Source organism: Triticum dicoccoides, chromosome 4B (assembly GCF_002162155.2).
Source record: "Triticum dicoccoides isolate Atlit2015 ecotype Zavitan chromosome 4B, WEW_v2.0, whole genome shotgun sequence".
Classification (NCBI taxonomy): domain Eukaryota; kingdom Viridiplantae; phylum Streptophyta; class Magnoliopsida; order Poales; family Poaceae; genus Triticum; species Triticum dicoccoides.
Genome location: NC_041387.1, coordinates 675,834,334 through 675,855,176, shown reverse-complemented (window position 1 = coordinate 675,855,176; position 20,843 = coordinate 675,834,334). Strand labels below are relative to the sequence as shown.

The following is a 20,843-nucleotide window of genomic DNA, read 5'->3' as shown; positions in this document are numbered from 1 at the left end:
TCTTTTTTGGTGGGTGGGTGGGTGGGTGAGGGAGGGAGGGAATCTGGAAATCCTGGGCCGGAATTCGGCAGCCATTGGATCGATATCTCGGCTCGGCTCTCTGCTGGGCCGTAGGTGGGAGCGGTCCCCGTCTTGTCGGATCGGGACAGCTTTGTTTGTTAGGCCCAACCCAAGCGAAGGCAGCGTGAGGCCAGCAGCGCCCCGCGTCGCCCAAGCCCTCCCGGTCCCAGTCCCAGCGCCGCTCGCTCCGCCGCCCGCGCACCCCCCGGCCACGGCGAGATGAGGCCCGCGGCGGCCGCGGCCGCGTCCGTGCTGCAGGCGCCGCGGAGAGCGCTCGGAGGGGTGTCGTTCGTCGCCGCCCGCTGCGCCTCCTCCTCCTCCTCCTCGGTCGCCGCCGCCGCCGCCGCCACTTCGTACGGTGAGGCCGCCGCATAGTGCTTCTTATGGACGTTAGTTAGTTCCCTGCATGATTGCGGCCATCCTATTCGATGAATCGAGTAGTCCGCGCTGCTTATAGAGAGATGAATTCTTAGGCTTATTTTGTCATTCAAATAAATCTAATGAAGACATACTTGTATATATGATTATTGGTTGATGAGCTTCTGCTATGGCATTAGATTCGGGGAGCCGGCTGGATCCGCAATGTCATTGTGGTTATAGACTCGTATCATTACTTCTAGGAAATAGGAATGGACCTCAGCTACCATTTTCCAGAGATGTGGTTACTCTCTAGTAGACTGTTTGAGCAGAGTCCAGTGGAGCTGCAGCTTAACAGAGCACATTTCTGCCTATGCTGCTCTGCTGATTGCATCATCATCCATGCAATTACTCTGCTCTGCCCCTTTTCCGTTTGCTAGCCGAGGTTTCTGATAGTTCTTTCTTTGTTCCTGTTGAATTCTTCAGATCATGTGTCCTTTGTCAACGAAATCGCCGTGACCGACCCCCCGGAGCATCTGAACTCTTTACTGAACGTGCTTCATGCACGAGGTACGACTTCGCATATCTCAGTAACATTTTTCATTTCCATGGATTCTTCGGTCGTGCCAACAGACCCTTTGTCATGCAAACTGAAATCATCTACTCCCTCCGAAAAGTAACATAAGAGTGTTTAGATCACTGCTCTTGTATTTCTTTACAGAGGGAGTATCTATTATTGGGCAATGCTTACTCAATGGGTTTCAGCAGTGTCAACAACTGTGATCCCATTGTCTTTCTTAATACAGTAGAAGTTTTAATTTTAGTTTTCCATAGGTGGTCTCTGGTCAGAAACTTAGAATAGCGCCACCTAGAGAAAGCATTGTGTTAAAATTGTAGCTCCTGGTCTCTCTTCACCTTGATGTCAAGAATACATTTGGCGCTTGGCAGGTGAGAAGATAGTTTCTCCTGGAGCTAAGAGAGGGCTCATTCCACTTGTTGTTCCCCTGTCGGAAAGCCCACAAGGTTTGGATTTGTCTAGACTGAATTATTCGCTTGGACAATGATTATGGACATTATGATGTAAGCTCAAAGGCCTGACAGTATTATTCAAAATGTAGGTAACTTGACATCCCTACTGAGATGGCCAACTGCTCCAAGTGGGTTAGTTGCCCCTCCGTATACTGTTATAAATTTTTATTGTTTTCACCTCTGGAAGCTGGAACTGGTATTTAAATGGTGTGTCTACATCTGCTTGTCTTTCAGGATGGAAATGCCTGTAGTGGAAGTGCGTAGCCATGGGCTATGGCTTTTGGCTAAAAACGTAAGTCTGTATTGCTATGTGTTTGCAATGTTATACTCCCTCCGTCCCAAAATAAGTGTCTCAACTTTAGTACAACTTTGTACTAAAGTTAATACAAAGTTGAGACACTTATTTTGGGATGGAGGAAGTATTTTACTACATGTGTACATGCAATCCGTTTACAAATTTTACTCATATTTATCAGGTCAATCAATATATTCATAGAATACTTGTTGAGGCTGATAGCAGAGCTGAGAGTGGTGATGATTTATGGTCTGCTGTTCGAGACGATTTATGGTCTGCTGTAGGGGAAGCTGGTCCAAACATTTACAAAAGAGGGGATCTCAAAGAATCGCAGACGGCAGATCTTGATGTCTATTTGTTGAAGAAGGTTGAGAGATACACCTCAGTTTGTAACTACTGAGTTTGAGGAGAGTTATCTTTACTGATATCTTACTGTAGGTTGGACTCTTTCCAGACATTCTAGAAAGGAAAGCATCACGCCACCTGGAAAAAGGAGATAATGTAAAACTCTTTCCTTCTCCGGAGATACATTATTCATGTTTATCTGACGAGATTTAATGTACGTTGCGTTTGCCCTTCAGGTCTCCGCTCTTATTACTTCAGAATTCTATACTAGAGATCAATTTCCTGGATTTGGAAGACCCTTTGTGTTCAACTCAGAAGTTCAAAAAAGGTACTGATGTGTGAGCTGTATCGCATAATTATATGTTATTTCATCAGATGTTGTATCTACTAGGTAGTTTTTGACCGGAAATATCTACTAGGTGTGTGATTGATGTTCTATCAATTAGGCCCTCACTGTGTAGTTACACTTTTCATGAGCACAGTGTGCGCTGGTGAATGGTGATCCCTAGCAAAATATGAGTCAAGCAGTTATTATGGCATCTTGCTGTTCTGCTGCACCTTTGCTTGTGCTGGACCGAACCGACTAGAATTCGTTTGTGGTAAAAATATCTATTGATATAAGATTGCTAATAGTACTTTCAATTGAGTTCTGATTTGAGAGTTATCTGATTGTGGTGTAAATTTCGTAAAAGAATAGAGATCTAAGAAGTTCTCCAAGTGCTGTGGACTAGCAGGACAACACTAACGTTGTGAATAAATAACGAAGCAATGACGTGCTAATGTTTGGCAACTGCGCTGTCATACATGTTGTAAATCAGATAACATTTCATCTATATAAGTGCCTGAATAAAATCTGTGGTGTACATGTAAAGAATCAGGGTTCCTAATTTTGCTTGTTCTTTTCTTCAGAATTGGGCGTACATCTGAAGCCAAAGAATCAGCTCGAGTGGCTTTGAAGTCACCATGGTGGACACTAGGCTGTAGATACGAAGTATGGTTTCTCCTGTTACCTTCTGCTTTTCACTTTCTGCTTCTATGTCTCAGCTGAGCAACCTTTTACTTTCTGCTTCGACAGGAGGCAGCTGAACTAGCTGGGTGGGAGGATGAGCAGATCGAGTTCATAAGAGAGAAGGTATCCGAAGAGGGCAAACAAGACGATCTGAAGAAAGGAAAAGCTCCAGAGCAGGTCTGTAACAACAAACTGCCTACCATTCCATCATAGATGCCCAGTTGCTTCCCTGCACCCTGTCACATGAGCTTCTCGAACTGCAGGTGGTCCTTGACGAGGCGGCGTTTCTGATGGATCTGGCCACGGTTGACGGCAACTGGGACGAAGTCGTGGATCGGATCGCCGACTGCTACAGAGAGGCTGGGATCCATGACATTGCGAAGTTCATCGCTTATAGGGAATAGAACACCTGCAGTTCATGTTTCCTACGTGCACGATGCTGCTTCGAAATTTTTTGCGGCACTCGGCTTCGGAGTTCGGACTGAGAAGTGTAGTGTAGGCTTAGCTTTTATGAGCAAGAAGAAACTATTCCAGCGTGTGGATCGTAGGCGTATCTTTGTGGTCACGTCGCACGAGCGAAAATAATGCCCAGTTTATTCGATTTCTTTTTGCCGTCTGTGTATGTATATTCATGATTAAGAATATACTAAATAAACCTCAAATTGTTGCAACATTTGGTTATTTGATCAACCAAGTTTCAAAACATGTCGAATCTGGACAGGAGCCGATGCGTCTATCCACATCGGCGGTGATGTGGCATATCAATTCGACACTTGAGCCCCTGATTTTGAGATTGGCAAATACTGACTAGCTATGTAACTCAACTAACTTATGATTGTAGCTGACCACCCTGATGAAAATCAGTGCTTCAATTTGCTAGGAGATGGATCTGATTGATGCTGGACAAGAACCTATGGGGGGAGACCAACAAGATGAGCAGCCAGAAGGAGTTATCCCAGATGCCACCAGCTTTGAAAGAGAAGTGGAGCCCTGTCCAAGCTGCAGAGCACAAGATTTGACTGCAAGGGGAAGACCATGATGGAGCTAGCCCAGGAGAACAAGAAGGTGAAAATCTTGAGATCCTTAAGCCTGCAGGTACCAACCATAACCCCTCTTTACTGCATAATGATAGATTTCATTTTGTTGCTCACACTGCAGGAGTAGATATTTCTGATGTTCTAGCTGATCACCCTCTAGTTGATTTAACTCATGTAGATAAAAGTTTAAAACCTTTTGAGCATGGAGATATGGCTGATGATCTCCTGTCTCCCACTAATCGTGTAAATAACAAGTTAGTTACTGGTAATGACGAGTCTCAGTTTCATGATTAGGCTGATGATTTGCTTATTAGTGAGGACCTTTGGTACAAGGTCTGCAAAAAATGTTGTCATGAGTAGTATCTTCTGGAATATCAGAGGGATTTTTGCCCCTGGTAGAAAAGCTCTCGTTATAGACACTTTCAGGAGACAAAGAAATACATAATTTTCAATGCATACTTAGCTGTTGGTGGCCAAAACAGAGCGCAACTCCATAATTTTCAATGGAGCATGTTCTAGTTGCTTGTTTTTCTTTACTTCAGTTTCAGTTTCCTTTTTAGGGCCTCTTTGAATTATTATTTTTGTGGGGTAGGGCCTCTTTGATTTGAAGGATTTTCGTAGGAATTTTGGAGGATTTGAACCCGAAGGATTATCCCCTATGGAAGCTCTTTAGATCATACTCCCTTTGTCCCAAAATAAGTGTCTCAATTTTGAAGGATTTGAACCCTAATGCATGGGTGACTTTTTTCAGGTTTTCTTTAAGAGTCTTTCAGTTTGGCTTGGGGCGGCAAGGCGGCGGTGTTGTTCCAGTGTAGGAATAATGTTTTCCCCACTCTTTCCCTGTTCCATTACTGTGCTTCTATCTGGCAGAGGGCGTGCGGATACGTGTCTCTGGCGGGTCTTCCGGGATCCAGCAAGTTTACGTTTCCAGTGGACCGGCATGTATTCGGCTGGCTTTCGTGGTCTTTGGAGTTTCTAAAGGCCCTTATCTGTGGTATCTTCTCCGGGGTGGCGATTTGCTTCGCAGATCATATGACCGCCGGCATCCCCTGGTATGCATCAAGGACTTCCCGGTCGCTGCTTGTACAAGCTCGTGAGTTTGAAAAAGCTTGCTCCGCTGAGGCAGAGGGGCATAGGTGGCATCGAGCTATGCTCACAACTTGCCCGTTGGTGGATGTAGGAGGAAGAGGACTTGGCTTCCCTTGTGGGCTGGCTAGCCGTTTCTGTTTCATTCACTCGGGAAGAAAAGAAAACCGCTTCCCCCACGACGCCCGCCCTCCCTCTCCCTCTCATCTCAACTTCTCAACTGCCTACGCTACCTACGTCGCGGCGCCGCCCGGGTCTCCCCTCCCGTCCCCGATCGAGATGAGATCAATCCCCAACCCCCATCCTCCCCGGAACCCTAGCTAGCTAGCTCTCCTCCCTCCCCTCCTCCGCGATCGCCAGCCCCGGCCGGGTAAGATGTACGCGCTCGGCCCCGACATCCACCAGCTCTGCCTGCACCTCCTCTCCGGCCACGACGACGCGAGCAAAGCCCAGCCGCCCTTCTTCCACCCGACTCCGACTCCTCCGCAGGCGCCGGGCTCTAGCTACGTCGCCGCCGCCCACCGCCCGGCGGACCTGCCCATGCAGATGCAGGGGGGCTGCGCGGGGAACGACTTCCTCATGTACGGGTTGGCGCGGGGCGCTGGGAACGGCGCGCTGGCGCCGGGGGAGGGCCCGCCGATGCTTGCCCGCGACGCGTTCCTGGAGAACGACCGGCTCGTGGACGGCTTGGAGTTGGAGGACCCGCTGGCGCTCATGGGGATGAGCGGCGACGAGCTGAGTGCCTTCTTGAGCGACGAGGCGGGCGCCGACGCGCTCTGCGTTCTGCCGCCCGAGTTCCTGGCGAGATCGCTGGCCGCGTGCCAAACGGGGATGGCCGACTCCCCGCCCGTGCCCCCCGCGGGCGGGCCGAGCCGGTCGTCCTCCGGTTCGCCCGGTCTCGGCTGCGCCCGGGCGAGGGCCGCTGACGACTCTCCCCGCGGGCGGCGGCGGCGTGGAGGAGCCGCTCACGAGGATGATGAGCGGCGACGGGTTGAGCGCGCTCATGAGCGACGGGGCGGGCGTCAACTCGCTCTGCGTGCCGCTGGAGTGCCTGATTAGATCGCTGCCGGTGTACCAGCCGGCCATGGCCGACTCGCCGCCCGTGCCCACCGCGGCCGTGCCGAGCCGGGTCTGGGCTGCGCCCACGCGAGAGCCACCGACTCTCCGGTAGGCGGCGCTTATCAGCCGATGCCGGACCACCCGCAGGCCGCATACCTCGACGCGCCGCAGCAGGAGCATGACAGCGAGGTGGCCCAGATGGTTCGCGTGGCGGCGCGGTGCGGCGACAAGCCGTCCACGGCGTGGTCCGCGGAGGAGGACCAGCTGCTGCACCGAGGCCTCTCCCGGTACGTGCTGCGCCTTGCTGTCGCCATTAGCAGAGCAGAGCAGAGCCTCTGTTTTGACTGAGTGACACCAAGACTTTACTGACTCTTCTGCCGAATCCGCCATGGATTCCCTCCCTTTACTGACTCTTCTGCCGCGGAGAATACGGCGCTTGATGTCGCGTATCGGATCCGCTGGCTGTCAGAGTTGGAGGTACGTATTTGGGCACTTGCTCCGACTAGAGAATGTTTCATCTGGTTAAATGTATACTCCTACATCACAAGAATGCCGATAGGCCTAATTTTGATCCGGTTAGATGAACTCTTGTGTGCCATGCCTTGATCAAGTTTTTGTCATTGTGGCAGAAGAAGGAAGCTGCTAGGCAAGCACAGCTGGGGCAAGAAAAATCTGCAGTAGCAAATTTTACCAAGGTAATTGCATTGCATTGCAGTACAGCATGTCCTTCTGAATGTCATCTTTACAGAACTCTAGCTTAGCACATTGGTCTGAAACATTTTAAGAACAAATATTTGTTCTTAAAATATTTGCGCTTCTATTATGTATGACCATTCATGAAGGTAGACTGACAAATATTTGTGACATGCAATCTTTGCTCACTAATGCTGAGAGACGCCGACATGTTAATGTCCCAACCTTCCTTATTTCCGCCTGACTGAATATATATTAGCATTATGGCAATGCTGGAAGGAATGAAAATTGATCTGATATGAGCCTGTCTTTACAAATCGAGTGTTGTATTTCGATGTTTAACTAACAGTAATTTCACCGTGCTCCGCAATCTCTGTTATTACTGGACAGACAAAGGGAACCAAGGTTGCTAACAAGAAAAACAACAAGCATCCCCTGTCCAAAGGTAGATTTGGCTTTCCATACCATGATCCATACGCTCTTTATTTTCTCATGTTATTCTGTCAAGAAATACTTTCCTCTCATTTACCACATATCACTTCTTTTGAGGGTTCAGTTTATCACGATTTTCTGCGCATAAGTATTTTTGCATATATTTTTATTTTGCATTATAAACCCCTTAAATTATCTTTAGTTGCCAAAAAAATGTATCAACTATGTGTAGCTATTTATTACTTCCTCCGTAAACTAATATAAGAGCGTTTAGAATACTAAAGTAGTGATCTAAACGCTCTTATATTAGTTTACAGAGGGAGTATTTTTTGTTTTGTGTCTGATGTACAGGCTGTAGTAATTTTGTTACTCTGTAAATGTTGCGTTGACCAGCGTTTCTCTAGTCCTGACGCCTTTGATCAAACTTGCATGCCTGATTAACCTTCTTTTATGCCATAGAGACTCTAGACTCCAGGAGTGCTCAAGACATTATTCGGGATAATAACAGGCTTATGGATAAAATAGAAGAAATCTTGAGAACAGGAGAGGTCTGCTTTTTTACATCCCTGTGTTTATACTACCATGATATTGTCTGAAACTAATTTGCTGGGTCTTTTTCCTGGGCATCTGCATTTGCAGTACTTGGGTGATTTCTTTCTTATTAATGTTTATCCTATTTCATGAGGTTATTGTCTGAAAGTTCCATCTAGCATACAGGTTGGCTTGAGGCTTGATGCTGCTGTGCTTAGCCACATGGCTTAATCCCCTTTAGTAATGACCTGGCTTCTTTTTCTTCTTCTGTCACAGGTGAATAACTGTCTGGACTACTTTTACTATGTGAAGATGAACATGGATGCTATGCAGAACAAGTAAATCAACAAAAATTTGAATATGTGCACTCCAGTTAGCGAAAAACTCTGAAACTGAAAGCGCGACACAATTTTGCCTGTGCAGAGTAAAGGACATGGCTTCTGTCATGGAAGGACTCGCGGTAGGCGATGAAGAATGGGAGGACGTCTTGAAGGACCGCGGCGACGCACCGGTAACTGAACTCCGCACACCTTACCTGCCCTGCTCAATTCGCATCTATGTCTAGCTGTAATTTTTCATCCGATCTTACATACCCCTTGTTTCCTCTGCATGGATAAAACAATTCAGCAGGCTGGAGAGGATGCTGCCACCCCGGCGCCATGAGCGTCGCTTTGAAATGGGGTCTCTTCCCAAACGCTACTCGCCGTCCTTTTCTCGCCATCGATAGAAATTGTGTGCCAGTGTACATACATGCCCTGTACAGACATTAATTCCTCTTTGTGATGACTAGGTTGAGTTTACAGAGACATTAGCTAGGTGGTTAAGCATGGATAAGGCTCACCCATGCTTAAGTTTTTGCTTCCACACCGCTGAAATTCCCTTTGAACTATTATTTCTTTTCGACATCTGTATATCTTTTGGACATCTGGGATGCTGCTGCTACCGGGTTATGCTTGTAAATATTGAGTAATTCTCTTTGGACACTACATTTGGAATTGTTGATTGAGTATTAGCCAGGTCAGCTTCAAAATTTTGTTGCTGCCTTTAAAAAAATGTCTGCGATTTTAAAAATTGTTCATAATTTCAGCATTTGTTCATGCTTTCAAAAAAGCTGAAGTTTCAAAAGTTGTTCAAATTTTCAAAAACTGTTTGGACCTTCAATTTTTGTTCTCATTTTTTAAATGTGTTCCAATTTATCAAAGATTGTTCGTCTTTTGAAAAAAATTGCATTTTCAAACAATTGTTCACAGTTTTGGAAAACGTTCGCATTTCAAAAGAGATTCAGTTTTCTTTTAACGCATTTTCAAACAATTTCGTTTCTTTTCAGTTTCTATTTTTCTTTTCTGTTTCTTTTTCATTTTCATTTTTTGTTTTAAAAACCACAAAATTCAAATAATGGTCAACATATTCAAAAAATGTTCATTTTTTAAAAAATATGTTCGAAAATCCCAAATTTTGTTAATGATTTCAAAAATTGTTCGTGTTTTCCAAAAAAGATTGGAATTTTGAAATTTGTTCATGGTTTCAAAAATGATTGAAAATTCCAAAATTTTGTTCATGTTCTAAAACATTGTTATCTTTTTTCCAGAATGTTTAGAATTTCGAAACATGTTCTTGTTTTCAAAAAAAATAAGAGTTCCAAATTTTGTTGCTGTTTTTAAAAAATTGTTCGCAATTTCAGAAAATGTTCAGAATTTCAAATTTGTTCATGTGTTAAAAAAATGGATTTTCAAAAATTGTTTGGAATTACAATGTTTGTTCTCAGTTTTCAAAATGTGTTCCAATTTTTCAGAGATTGTTCATGTGTCAAAAAAATCGCATTTTCAAACAATTGTTCACACTTTTGAAAAACGTTTACGTTTCAAAGAAGATTCAATTTAAAAAAAACGTGTTTCAAATTTCAGAAAACTTCCAAATAAGTTACTATTCATAGTTCTTGATAGTCAGCGCTACCCATTAGTCACCAAAACTTTTTGTGTCAAGTGGCAGGATCATGCGCTTGAGATCGGACGTCTCGTGTTCGCTACACACGTCCATGTTTCTGCTATAAATACGGTTCGCTGCTGGGGCGACCTTTTTTCTTGCACTAGTTGTTAGGGCGCTTTAAAAGAAAACTATGCGCACATTTTCATTTAGAAAAATACATGAGGTCCTCGCCTCCCTCTAAAAAATATCTCAGAAAAAAAAATCTGACCTCCATCTTAAAAAAAAAAGAAAAAAAGAAAAAAATTACCACCGCGGACTACGAACGAGCGCCACTTAAAAAAAATATACGGAGTCCTCACCTCCATCTAAAAAGAAAAGAAGTATTTAGAAAAATTCCTCACCTTCATCTATTTTTAAAAGCTTTCTCACTACAGGCAACCAATTTGCGCCACATGGCATAGCTGGTTGGCCGCTATTCTGGCGATCTTAATGGGTTTAATTAGATCGAGTCGGTGTACCTGTAATTGTTATGAGTATGAATAAAATTGCAGGTGTTCCTTAAAAAAATATTTCCGGCTGCGTTCATTGGGCGTCTATATGACGCAACATCATATAGGAGGCCCCGTTGGGGACTACTGCAGTGTAAAAAAGACGCGCAGAGTAGAGAGGGTACCTTTCGGACATGTTTGTTGCCTGCATACAGGCCAATCAGGCCCGTAAGGGAAGATTGTGGTCCGTTTGGTTGCCCGTGTTCACTGTTGGGCCTGCATAGTACGAAACTCAAAGCATCTCTAGGCCTGTCTCGCTAGCAACGCTGGAATTGGCAGTTTCTCCAAAGCCAGGCCCGCGCAATGCACGTGGGACGCGGGCCCTGCACACGAGGAGCCACGCTCGAGAAGCCGCGTTGCTTGCCGAAAAGCCGACAGTTATTACCCTCACCGCCCCCTCGCCACTCCCTCTCCCTTCCCTCCACTCTCACCGACGGCGACAGCGTTCAGTAGATCAAAGAACAGCAAGGCGACTTCCGACCCCTTCACCGGCATCCGCATCATCACCTCCAGCAGTTCGGCAATGGCGGTGAGCACTTTTTTCACCTCCTCGCGTACTCATTTGCATTCGTTCGCGTTTAGGTTCGATCCGGGGAATGGGGAATTGGGGTAAATATGCATAGCAGTGATCATAACATCGTCATGAGTTTGTAGTATCGATGGAATTGAGGTTCTCAATCCGGATTGAGTACAAGGGTTATGGGGGTTGGGGGTAAATCTTACACGGTACTCTTAGATCTTAGCTTCTTCAATCCCAACATAGTGTGCGGCATCTTCAATGGGCAAGACAACAAGTGAAGTTTTGTTGGTTGCTTTTTTTCCTTTTGATAACTCCGTTTTTCTTACTCCCTTAGTTATTGTTTATGCAATATACTTCTTTCATGTTGGTTTTCTTCAATTGGGTTGAGTGTGTCCTATGGTAAAATAGCTTTTGATGAAAGGTGCCTCAAAGATTCTGCGTCACCGGCAAGTGCATCAACCAGGACCATTTACGTATTTTTTGCCACTGAAGTCTTGTTATAATCTGTCCCTAGATGAGTTCTTACATAACATATGTTTTTATGACATGACCAAATAATAAACATGAATAAAGGTACACAAACTACATACTCATTTATTTGGCTCCACGAGGTATGTTTGTGACGGCTCCTACCCCGTTTCCCTCATATGCAAGGCACCCAAGCGCTAGGGTTTCTCGTGCCTCTTGCCAGCGCCTCCGGCAGTCAACCTCACCTCCTTGTGGTCTTAGGATCATAGAGGTATGGTGGATCCCGGCCTTAGCCGGCATGAGGGCTCTATTTTTAATACGTGTTATAATTTTGTTAGGATTTGTGTCCTGTTTAGAGAGGCAAGGCGGCAGCGACGGTTCTGTGAAGATGGAACAAGATTCTCCCCGCCTTGCCCCCATCCCGGTGGTGCTTCTAGCATCATCGGGGTGTTTTGTGAAGGTTTGTCTCCGACAGCTCTCACGGGATGCAGTCGACGTTTGTCTTCGGTGGATCCATGTGGATCCGGTCTTTGTCCGTCTGTGTTTGTGTGTGTACGAGTTGCATCCTTTCGATCTAAGCTTCTCTTTATCGCCGGCGGTTTGCTGTTTTTATGTGCTGGTGCTATGGGGCCTTAGCATGACGACTTCTCAACAGTCTACTACAACAAGGTTTGCCCCGCTCTGTAAAGGCTCACTCCAGCTATTGTAATTGTTGCTAGGTGGTCTAGTGAGCTGGATGCACTTTTTACTTCTTGCGTTCTTTTGTGCTACCTTGACTTGATCAATAGATCGGAAGTTTTTTTGAAAAACTATAATTTAAGCACAACATTTTCCCAGTGAAATTACATCATACGTCAATCATATACCGAAATCATCCCAACAAAATGGCCAATTTTTCTACAGTGACAACTATAAAGCTCCATCCTTTAGAAAGATCCATTTCACCCCTAAAGAAAAAGAGATCCATTTCCTCTGACAATTTGGTGCTAGAGGCAGGCCGCCGTGCGTGGTCGGATCGGACGGCCAGGATCGGCCCCTGGGCTGATAAAACCCTAACGCCGAGCACAGCGGAGGAAAGCAAAGTCCCCTTTCGCAGTGGTTGGCCTCCCGACCCCTATCTTCTCCCCCACTAATCCCCCCATTCCCCTCGCCGCCGCCGCCGCCGCCGGCGTCCCCTGCCCAAGGTATGCCCCCAGCGCCCATGCCCTCCCCTCCCCCGCTGCGCTATGCTCTGCCGCCGCAGCTTTTAGTTTGATTTGATCGCGTGACGGGCGGGCCGATGGTCAGAGAGGAATGGTGCGCTGCCGTCGATCTGTCCTGCCTGTGGATTCGCTGGCTGGCCGCCTTGGTTCCATCCATGGGTTAGGTTGGATTTGCCCGGCGGACTGGTAGGCGGGCGCCGGAGGAGTGAGCGCTCGTGAGATTCGATCTGGCTGCTCTGTCCTTCGGCTGGATTTGGGGGTGGTTAGGTTAGGATGAACCGCCCGCTGCTAGATTTGTGAAACTCGCTGCAGCGCCATGGCTCTGCTTCTTGGCCGAAGAGCATGCGTGGTCTGTGTAGTCAGTGACTCTGGACGCTGCCATGTCGTTGACTAAGAGTGCTGTTATTCTTATTAATGCAACAACTCGTATGTGTCGTGCAGATGAATGTCGACAAGCTGAAGAAGATGGCCGGTGCCGTGCGCACCGGGGGCAAGGGCAGCGTGCGCAGGTGCTTACTATGCTAGCTCTGTTACTCTTGTCCATGAGCAACGCCAAATTGGTTTTGCTATCAACACTAGTGTTTCCTGCTTTCAGCACGACATCTGTTCTATACATATATATCCAATCTGCCTGTGCAAATTGATCGTTTCAGACCTAAAATGTTTATACTCGGAATGAATGATTTGTTCCCTGTGAACCATTGCTGCTATCCTGAGTAGAAATGCCAAATTTGAAGCTTGCTGGCTGAGCATATTGATTATCATCCAACCATCACTGGTGTCACACTTCTAAATTGATGTGTCAGTGAATGCCGCCATTTAGTGGACGCATGTCAGCTTATAGAGTACAGAAATATGAAACATTTCTCCTATTGTTGTACTTGCATAAAAAGCTTTCTCCTAATGACAGGAAGAAGAAGGCCGTTCACAAGACCACGACCACCGATGACAAGAGGCTCCAAAGCACCTTGAAAAGAGTAGGAGTCAACACCATTCCTGGTATTGAAGAGGTCAACATTTTCAAGGATGATGTAGTCATCCAATTTCAGAACCCGAAAGGTGAAATTTCGACATGCTGAAGAACCATGACTTCTGCAGAACTAATGATCCACTCACACATTTCTTCTAACATTGGTATTTCTTGGATTCCTGCAGTGCAAGCATCTATTGCTGCAAACACATGGGTTGTCAGTGGAACACCACAGACGAAAAGTAAGCCCTGCTTTAGAATCTTCATGGCTTAATTGTTTCATTAAGTAGCCTTTTTTCTCTGGAGCAACATAAGTATCTCTTGAAGATATGTCAAACTGCTTTGGCAGTGATCTGATCTTTATTTGTACATATACCTTTAAGTTTCATGGTACATAAATATTATAATGTAGAGGGCATATGATATCAACTTTAACTGCGTGTACATGGCTTTTGTACATCAAAGTTGGTAGTCTCATTATGTTTCGAAAGTAAAGTTACAGTTTACTAATGATGATATCATAAGGTTGAAGATGTACACCTTGCTACATACTATATACAGGCTTAGTTACTATATATTTTTCATTCTTGTTCCTCTTTAAGTTGGTTTACATATGCAATAAAAGTTGATGCAAACCGAACCATTAAATTCCAGCTGTACCATATATGTTCTTTGTGATTGTGAGCACTACATTCTTTGACTTTACGAGACTGCAATGTCATTTTTGGCCTTCTATTTTTTACAGAGCTGCAAGATTTACTGCCGACAATTATCAACCAACTGGGTATGTCCCCCTGTACATTCTCACATTAGTCTAGTCCAATAATTGCCTATGCTCTGGTGAAATGTCTTGCTCACTGTGTGAATAACACCATATACTTGAACTATAAGACAGTAAAACATCTGAACCAAAGCAAGCGCCTTTGTACCATGTCTCAATACAAAATTCCTTGATTACAGGCCCTGATAACTTGGACAACCTGCGGAGGCTTGCCGAGCAGTTTCAGAAGCAGATGCCTGGCGGTGAGGCTGGCGGCGCCAGCATCGGTGCTGCCCAGGACGACGACGACGACGTTCCAGAGCTCGTCCCAGGAGAGACCTTTGAGGAGGCGGCAGAGGAGAAGAAGGAACCCGAGGCGAAGAAGGAAGCGGAGCCGGAGGAGAAGAAAGAGTCGTCGTCGTAATCTTGTCACGCCATTCATTGTTGTGAAGGGTTCCTTGTTGGTTGAGGGTTGATTGGCATCTTATTACTGTATATGCCGGAGACATGGTCCTGTGAGAACTCTGGCCCGTCTTTCATTTCTAGCGCCCCTCCGGTTGGTTTTGTCTCGGCCGTGGGTTCTGTCCGAACCACCGACGGCGGAACCGAGTTTGACGACAATTATCGTTTACCTTTCAAATGTGTTTGATATGCACAGTTCCAGTGTTTGATGGATAGGCGTCGTTCTCGGAAATGTTTGCCATCCAGGTCCGATCAGCGTCGGTTTATATTCAGGAAATTGCTATGTGCATGCCCAACTTTGCTGTTGTAGCGTGTGTTTCTTGTGGTTTTGTGGAGAAGTGCCGCTGAGAGGTTTATCATTTCCTTTTCTACCTAGAATCACAAGCGATAGCTGTACTGAGCTTGAGATGAAAAAAGATTTCAGTACTGTTGGATTAGGCCATAACATAATCAGTTTAGCTACATGTCAGTTGGATTAGGCCATAACATAATCAGTTTAGCTACATGTCAGTCAGCCGAATTTTGAATTCTGGTCAGTCGATTTTTTAATGAAGGAAGGACCGAGACTAGAGGGATGGCTGGGGTGGCGGAAGACCGGCGGTGGGGGGTGGTTCAGGGGAGGGCGAGGTGGTGAGGCGGTCATGGGAGCGCCGCCGGCTGCTGGTGGTGGTGAGTGAGAGAGAGAGGATGAACAGGAGGTGGATCGGAGGTTGAAGACGAAGTTTTGTCGGTTGAATCAGTCGAGACAGGAGGAGAAAGGATCGATTTTCAGTTGACTGTCACCTAACCGTGCCACGGCTGTCATTTCTTTGTGAAACTTCATAGGCGAGTATGGCACTCTACCATGTGAGCAGCAATTCGGTACCTAGGCTCGTCTGCACCTGTGATGAAGAAAAAATTCAAAACAAATACTAGCAAAAATTAAAAAATTCCATTGTTTTTGCATGATAGATAATTTGGTGCGTGAGGTGCGCTTTAAATTTCAAATCATTTGGACATCTGAGTAGTTCTCGGCAATACTAGCAAAAATTAAAAAATTCCATTGTTTTTGCATGATAGATAATTTGGTGCGTGAGGTGCGCTTTAAATTTCAAATCATTTGGACATCTGAGTAGTTCTCGGCAAAAAAGACAAATCTGGGTTATGTAAAAAAGTTTATTGTTCATGTATTGTTCTGACCCAATTTGTATTTTTTGCTGAGAGGTACTCATATGTCCAAATGATCTGAAATTAGGAGCGCACCTCGCGCACGAAATTATCTATCATGCAAAAAAAGCATTTTTTTGAATTATTTTTGTGATTTTTTTCTTGACCGGATGCATATGAGCCTGGGCTCATAAATGAATATTTGACTCTACCATGTGCCACCTCTATCCCTAAATATAAGACAAACTTCATACGCCAGCAGGGCACTCTACCATGTGCTACCTCTGTCCCTAAATATAAAAGATGTTTTTGTAATTTAATTTGAACTATAAAAACGTCTTATATTTAGGGACGGAGGGAGTATGTTATAAAAAAGCAGGAACGAAACGCTGCGAGAGATGATGGCGTCATGCGGAAGCAGGGACGAGGAGGGGGAAGTGGAGCCGTCGCGCATGACCACCATGGCCAGTTCCGGGCGGGGGCTTGCCATTTTCTCTCCAATATCACCGCTCCTGAGCACGTAGAATTATCGACGTGTTGGCGATGCGTGCAACTGACAGTTGAAGTGGGTGTGGAGAAGGTCGTTCTCGGAACGGATAACCAGTGCAGGTTTTGGCCCGCATAAGGGATACTCCCTCTGTAAACAAATATAAGAGCGTTTAGATCACTACTTTTAGTTTTAGTGTTCTGAACGTTTTTATATTAGCTTACTGAGGGAGTAGTGATCTAAACGTTCTTATGTTTTTTTTTGCGGGGTCGTTCTTATGTTTCTTTACAAAAGACTTGATTGATGGGGTGGATGAGCGCAAGGTGGTTTGGTTCAGACGAGCAACGAATTAAGCTCCTCATACATTCTTGCTATGTGTAAATGATTTGCATTCTTGGCTGAACGTTTCTTCGATGTGTACTGTGTTGGTGTGCATTCGTGACGTTATCGCGTCGGAGCATGACGTGAATAATTTTCAGTTTTTTCTTTTCTGACGGTCTTACTGGTTTTCTTGCGATCAACCAAAATTAAATTTTCTTAGATGATGAGGGATCAAACATCCCCGGTCCCATTTCATGTATTTCCTCTGTAAAGAAATATAAGATCTAAACAGAGAGGGGTAGTATATGTAAAGAAAGCATGTCTCATATGGATCGTTCAGCCACTACAAATATTCAGAAGAAGTAAAAACATGGGGAATTGTGTGGTTAAGATACTATTACAGCTCGAAAAACAGAGTGGGGAAAAGTTGATCTTCCAGGCAGCACTGCATCAGCTCCCTCCGGATCATGTGGACCGCATCTTCATCAAGCAAAAAATTAAAGTATTCAGCAGCAATGGGGAGGAGACCTGAGCTGAGCAGATCCATGAGATGTGATGCTGCATATATATGCCTCCAGCAGTGTACATTTCCTGGCCTCTCAAACATGTATAGGTCTCACAGCTTGAGATTCCATCTCCTGTACAGTACAGCCACAAGTCAGAGCCTACCCCTCTACCTACTAGCCTCCTTTCCTCTACATACATACATACATACATACATACATACAGACAGAGCAGAGCAATTCCGGTGGAAGTTCGTTCGCCGGCGGAAGCACGCGCACCAGCCGCCCAAGCCCGAGCCGACGGCCATCAGTAGCCGGTGTCCATGTGGAAAGCGTACGGAGGCCCGCCGTCCGCCTGCACGCCGCCGAACCCGTCGCCTCCGGCGTAGTACATGTCCACGCTCGGCTCCTCCGGCACCAGGGCCTCCCCCAGGTTCATCAGGTTGCCGCTGTGGTGGTACAGTAGCCCCCCGTCCACCCCCGCGCCGTCCCCGTCGAGCAGCAGCCGCGGCCTCTTGACCTCCTCCGCGCCCTCGTCCGGGCCGCCCCCCGAGCCTGGGCCGCCCGCGAGGCGGCGCAGCACGTCCGGGTCGCCGACCACCTTGAGGAGGAAGGCGAGCATCTGCTTGGGCCGGCGCTCCGTCTCCTGCACCCGGCGCCACATCTCCGCCACGCGCTCCTCCGTGGCCCTCTGCTCCTTCCTCAGCCGCACCACCTCCATCGCCAGCGCCGCGCTGCTGCTCTCCTCCTCCTCCTCCTCCCTGCTATCCTTGCCGCGCTTGCTGCTCTGGCGCCGGACGATGCGGGGGAGGAGGTGGGTCTGGCCGCGGAGGAAGGAGGCGTGCGCGAACTCCCACCGGTCCGGGTCCACCTTGCGGAAGCCGTAGGTGTTGAGCTGCCGCACGAAGCTGGAGAAGTTTGCGTGCTTGAAGTGCGCCGGCAGCAGCGCGCGCGAGAAGGCGAAGGGGTCGGCGACCACGAAGCTGTTGCCGGCGGGCCCCCACGCGACGACGGCGTCGGTCGCCCGGTCGTCCACCATCCCGTACGTCTTGGCCACGAACGGCGCCGCGCCGGAGCCCCCCGTGCCCGAGGACGACGACGACGACGAGTCCATGCCGCCGCCGCTCATCGTCGCGACGGTGAGGAGAGAAGAGAAAGGGAAGGTGCTTTGCTTGCTGCTGGGTGGGGAACGGACGGGGAGTGGATGGACTGCGACTGGGAGATGTGGAGATGTGTCAACCGGAGGTGCTCTCTATGTAGGCCGGATGTCGACGGGGGAGAGGAGGACAGGTGGAGCGACGCGTGGTGGCGCACGCGGCGGCCGCTCGTGGGCGGCGAGATTTTGTAGCCGCTGAGTCGACAAAAGCGGCCAAGTTGAAGCGAAGTATCCTCAGGAAACGGCCATTTTTATCATCCAATGCAGCGTCGCGTATGTCCGGAGGCGAGTCCCCTCCCCTCGCTCATCCGTCCGTCGCCCCAGGTGCCCTCTGTCCCTGCAGCGGTTGTCCACGGCGGACACCACACCCCAGAAATGTGTGTCCAAATGTCATAATCTTGCCATTTTTTTAATTTACTTTGATACTTCGAAACAAACACGGTGGATTCTGACAACAAGTACTTCTACATCAATTTCATGGAGTCTTCCTCGTCAGATGAGGATGAAACGGCGATGATGTCCTATGTTTTAAGAGCAACTCCAAAGGGCCGACCCATTTCGTCCGGCTGCGTCCGTTTGGGTTGGCGCGGACAAAAGTGGCGGCCCAACGCGCCGACCCAAACCCAAATCACGTCCGCGTCGCGTCCACGCCGACGTATTTGCGGCCCAAATTTGCGCCCCAAATGCATCGGCGCGGACGCCGAACGGACGCTTCGCACGCCTTCTCGCTATCCGCCGCGTCCCCACATGGCAGCCGTCCAACTACCCGCTGCCCATGCAGTCAGCTTAATTTATGACGACGGGCCCACGCGTCAGCGACGACGCTCGTCCTTTTTTAAGCCGACCGTGCGGCGGGGCCGTCCTCATCCAAACTCGCCGTCCACATCTACCCACCTTTGCTCCCTCGTCGCCGGCAAACCCTAGCCACCACAACCACAACGAGATGGGCCTCTTCTCCAGCGCCAACGGCAGCAAGGCCAAGGGCAAGTCACCCACCATCCCTTTCCCCTCCGAGTTCCTCCCACCTCCGCCGGCGCCGGCGCCTCACCGGCAGAGGCAGCGTGTCAACGTGCCAGTGCACCAGGCGGAGTGGCACTGGCAGAATCGCCAGCCTCTGCCGTATCCGGACATGACGCTGCCGCACGACTGGCATCTGGATCCCAGTGCCGGCGGCGCCGCGGTCGGCTCGTGCTCACGCGGAGGAGGTGCGGCGCCGGCGGGCACTGCTGTCGCTGGAGCAGCGCACCGACCCGGCCTACGCAACCGACTTGCCCAACTGGGCGAGGTGGTTCGCCTTCGAGCACGAGGAGGCGAGGCGACGGGGCGTGCGCGAGGTCGACCGGAGGTTGCCGCCAACGCCGCTCATCGTCCGCGAGGAGGACCAGGCGGCGGAGGACCAGGCAGCGGAGGACGCCTACTGTTGGGGAACGTAGTAATTTTAAAATTTTCCTACGCACACGCAAGATCATGGTGATGTATAGCAACGAGAGGGGAGAGTGTTGTCCACATACCCTCGTAGACCAAAAGCGGAAGCGTTAGAGCAACACGGTTGATGTAGTCGTACGTCTTCACGACCCGACCAATCAAGCACCGAAACTACGGTACCTCCGAGTTCTAGCACACGTTCAACTCGATGACGTCCCTCGAACTCCGATCCAGCCGAGTGTCGAGGGAGAGTTCCGTCAGCACGACGGCGTGGTGACGATCTTGATGTTCTACCGACGCAGGGCTTTGCCTAAGCACCGCTACGATATTATCGAGGTGGATTATCGTGGAGGAGGGCACCGCACACGGCTAAGAGATCCAAATGATCAATTGTTGTTGTCTATGGGGTGCCCCCTGCCCCCTATATAAAGGAGCAAGGGGGGAGGTGGCCGACCTAGGAGGGGGCGCGCCAAGGGGGAAGTTCTACTCCCACCGGGAGTAGGACTCCTCCTTCCCTTGTTGGAGTAGGAGAGAAGGAAAGAGGAGGAGAGGGAGAAGGAAAAGGGGGCTGCACCCCTTGTCCAATTCGGACCAGAGGGGGGGCGCAGGCCTCCTTCCTTTTTGGCCTCTCTCCTCTATTCCCGTATGGCCCAATAAGGCCCATATACTGCCCGGCGAATTCCCGTAACTCTCCGGCACTCCGAAAAATACCCGAATCACTCGGAACCTTTCTGAAGTCCGAATATAGTCGTCCAATATATCGATCTTTACGTCTCGACCATTTCGAGACTCCTCGTCATGTCCCCGATCTCATACGGGACTCCGAACTCCTTCGGTACATCAAAACTCATAAACTCATAATATAACTGTCATCGAAACCTTAAGCGTGCGGACCCTACGGGTTCGAGAACTATGTAGACATGACCGAGACACATCTCCGGTCAATAACCAATAGCGTAACCTGGATGCTCATATTGGCTACCACATATTCTACGAAGATCTTTATCGGTCAAACC

At 48.1% G+C, this 20,843-nt stretch overlaps 4 protein-coding genes across 5 annotated transcripts; 3 read left to right on the top strand and 1 right to left on the bottom strand.

The window, feature by feature from the left end:
- Positions 1-221: 221 nt before the first annotated feature.
- On the top strand, positions 222-3,766 carry LOC119292298 (protein IN CHLOROPLAST ATPASE BIOGENESIS, chloroplastic-like). Its single transcript, XM_037571145.1, has 11 exons — positions 222-418; positions 904-987; positions 1,366-1,440; positions 1,536-1,578; positions 1,681-1,738; positions 1,923-2,108; positions 2,180-2,242; positions 2,323-2,414; positions 2,996-3,077; positions 3,162-3,272; positions 3,359-3,766. The coding sequence occupies exons 1-11, from the start codon at positions 280-282 to the stop codon at positions 3,497-3,499; spliced, it is 1,074 nt and encodes a 357-aa protein (XP_037427042.1). The 5' UTR covers positions 222-279; the 3' UTR covers positions 3,500-3,766.
- A 185-nt stretch (positions 3,767-3,951) lies between these two features.
- LOC119292299 lies at positions 3,952-8,919 on the top strand. 2 transcript variants are annotated; one of them, XM_037571148.1, is made up of 7 exons: positions 3,952-4,190; positions 6,907-6,972; positions 7,361-7,415; positions 7,862-7,950; positions 8,210-8,271; positions 8,357-8,444; positions 8,564-8,919. In XM_037571148.1, exons 1-7 carry the CDS (start codon positions 4,131-4,133, stop codon positions 8,594-8,596), a joined length of 453 nt encoding a protein of 150 aa, XP_037427045.1. In that variant the 5' UTR covers positions 3,952-4,130; the 3' UTR covers positions 8,597-8,919. The 2 variants fall into 2 exon arrangements, with proteins under 2 accessions (XP_037427045.1, XP_037427043.1); XM_037571146.1 differs by having other exon boundaries at positions 8,561-8,919.
- Positions 8,920-12,436: 3,517 nt separating this feature from the next.
- Positions 12,437-15,004, top strand: LOC119292297 (basic transcription factor 3-like). The gene is made up of 6 exons (XM_037571144.1): positions 12,437-12,579; positions 13,039-13,106; positions 13,508-13,656; positions 13,753-13,809; positions 14,313-14,351; positions 14,528-15,004. The coding sequence occupies exons 2-6, from the start codon at positions 13,039-13,041 to the stop codon at positions 14,749-14,751; spliced, it is 537 nt and encodes a 178-aa protein (XP_037427041.1). The 5' UTR covers positions 12,437-12,579; the 3' UTR covers positions 14,752-15,004.
- A 2,000-nt stretch (positions 15,005-17,004) lies between these two features.
- On the bottom strand, positions 17,005-18,546 carry LOC119294323 (heat stress transcription factor C-2a-like). The gene has a single exon (XM_037572532.1). The coding sequence runs from the start codon at positions 18,373-18,375 to the stop codon at positions 17,554-17,556; it is 822 nt and encodes a 273-aa protein (XP_037428429.1). The 5' UTR covers positions 18,376-18,546; the 3' UTR covers positions 17,005-17,553.
- Positions 18,547-20,843: the final 2,297 nt, after the last annotated feature.

Coding starts and splice junctions, on each gene's coding strand:
- LOC119292298 (XM_037571145.1), top strand. CDS start 280: ATGAGGCCCGCGGCGGCCGCGGCCGCGTCCGTGCTGCAGGCGCCGCGG. Junction 988..1,365: donor GAACGTGCTTCATGCACGAG/GTACGACTTCGC, acceptor GGCGCTTGGCAG/GTGAGAAGATAGTTTCTCCT. Junction 3,078..3,161: donor CACTAGGCTGTAGATACGAA/GTATGGTTTCTC, acceptor CTGCTTCGACAG/GAGGCAGCTGAACTAGCTGG.
- LOC119292299 (XM_037571146.1), top strand. CDS start 4,131: ATGATGGAGCTAGCCCAGGAGAACAAGAAGGTGAAAATCTTGAGATCC. Junction 6,973..7,360: donor CAGTAGCAAATTTTACCAAG/GTAATTGCATTG, acceptor ATTACTGGACAG/ACAAAGGGAACCAAGGTTGC. Junction 7,416..7,861: donor CAAGCATCCCCTGTCCAAAG/GTAGATTTGGCT, acceptor TTTATGCCATAG/AGACTCTAGACTCCAGGAGT.
- LOC119294323 (XM_037572532.1), bottom strand. CDS start 18,375: ATGAGCGGCGGCGGCATGGACTCGTCGTCGTCGTCGTCCTCGGGCACG.
- LOC119292297 (XM_037571144.1), top strand. CDS start 13,039: ATGAATGTCGACAAGCTGAAGAAGATGGCCGGTGCCGTGCGCACCGGG. Junction 13,810..14,312: donor TGGAACACCACAGACGAAAA/GTAAGCCCTGCT, acceptor TATTTTTTACAG/AGCTGCAAGATTTACTGCCG. Junction 14,352..14,527: donor GACAATTATCAACCAACTGG/GTATGTCCCCCT, acceptor CCTTGATTACAG/GCCCTGATAACTTGGACAAC.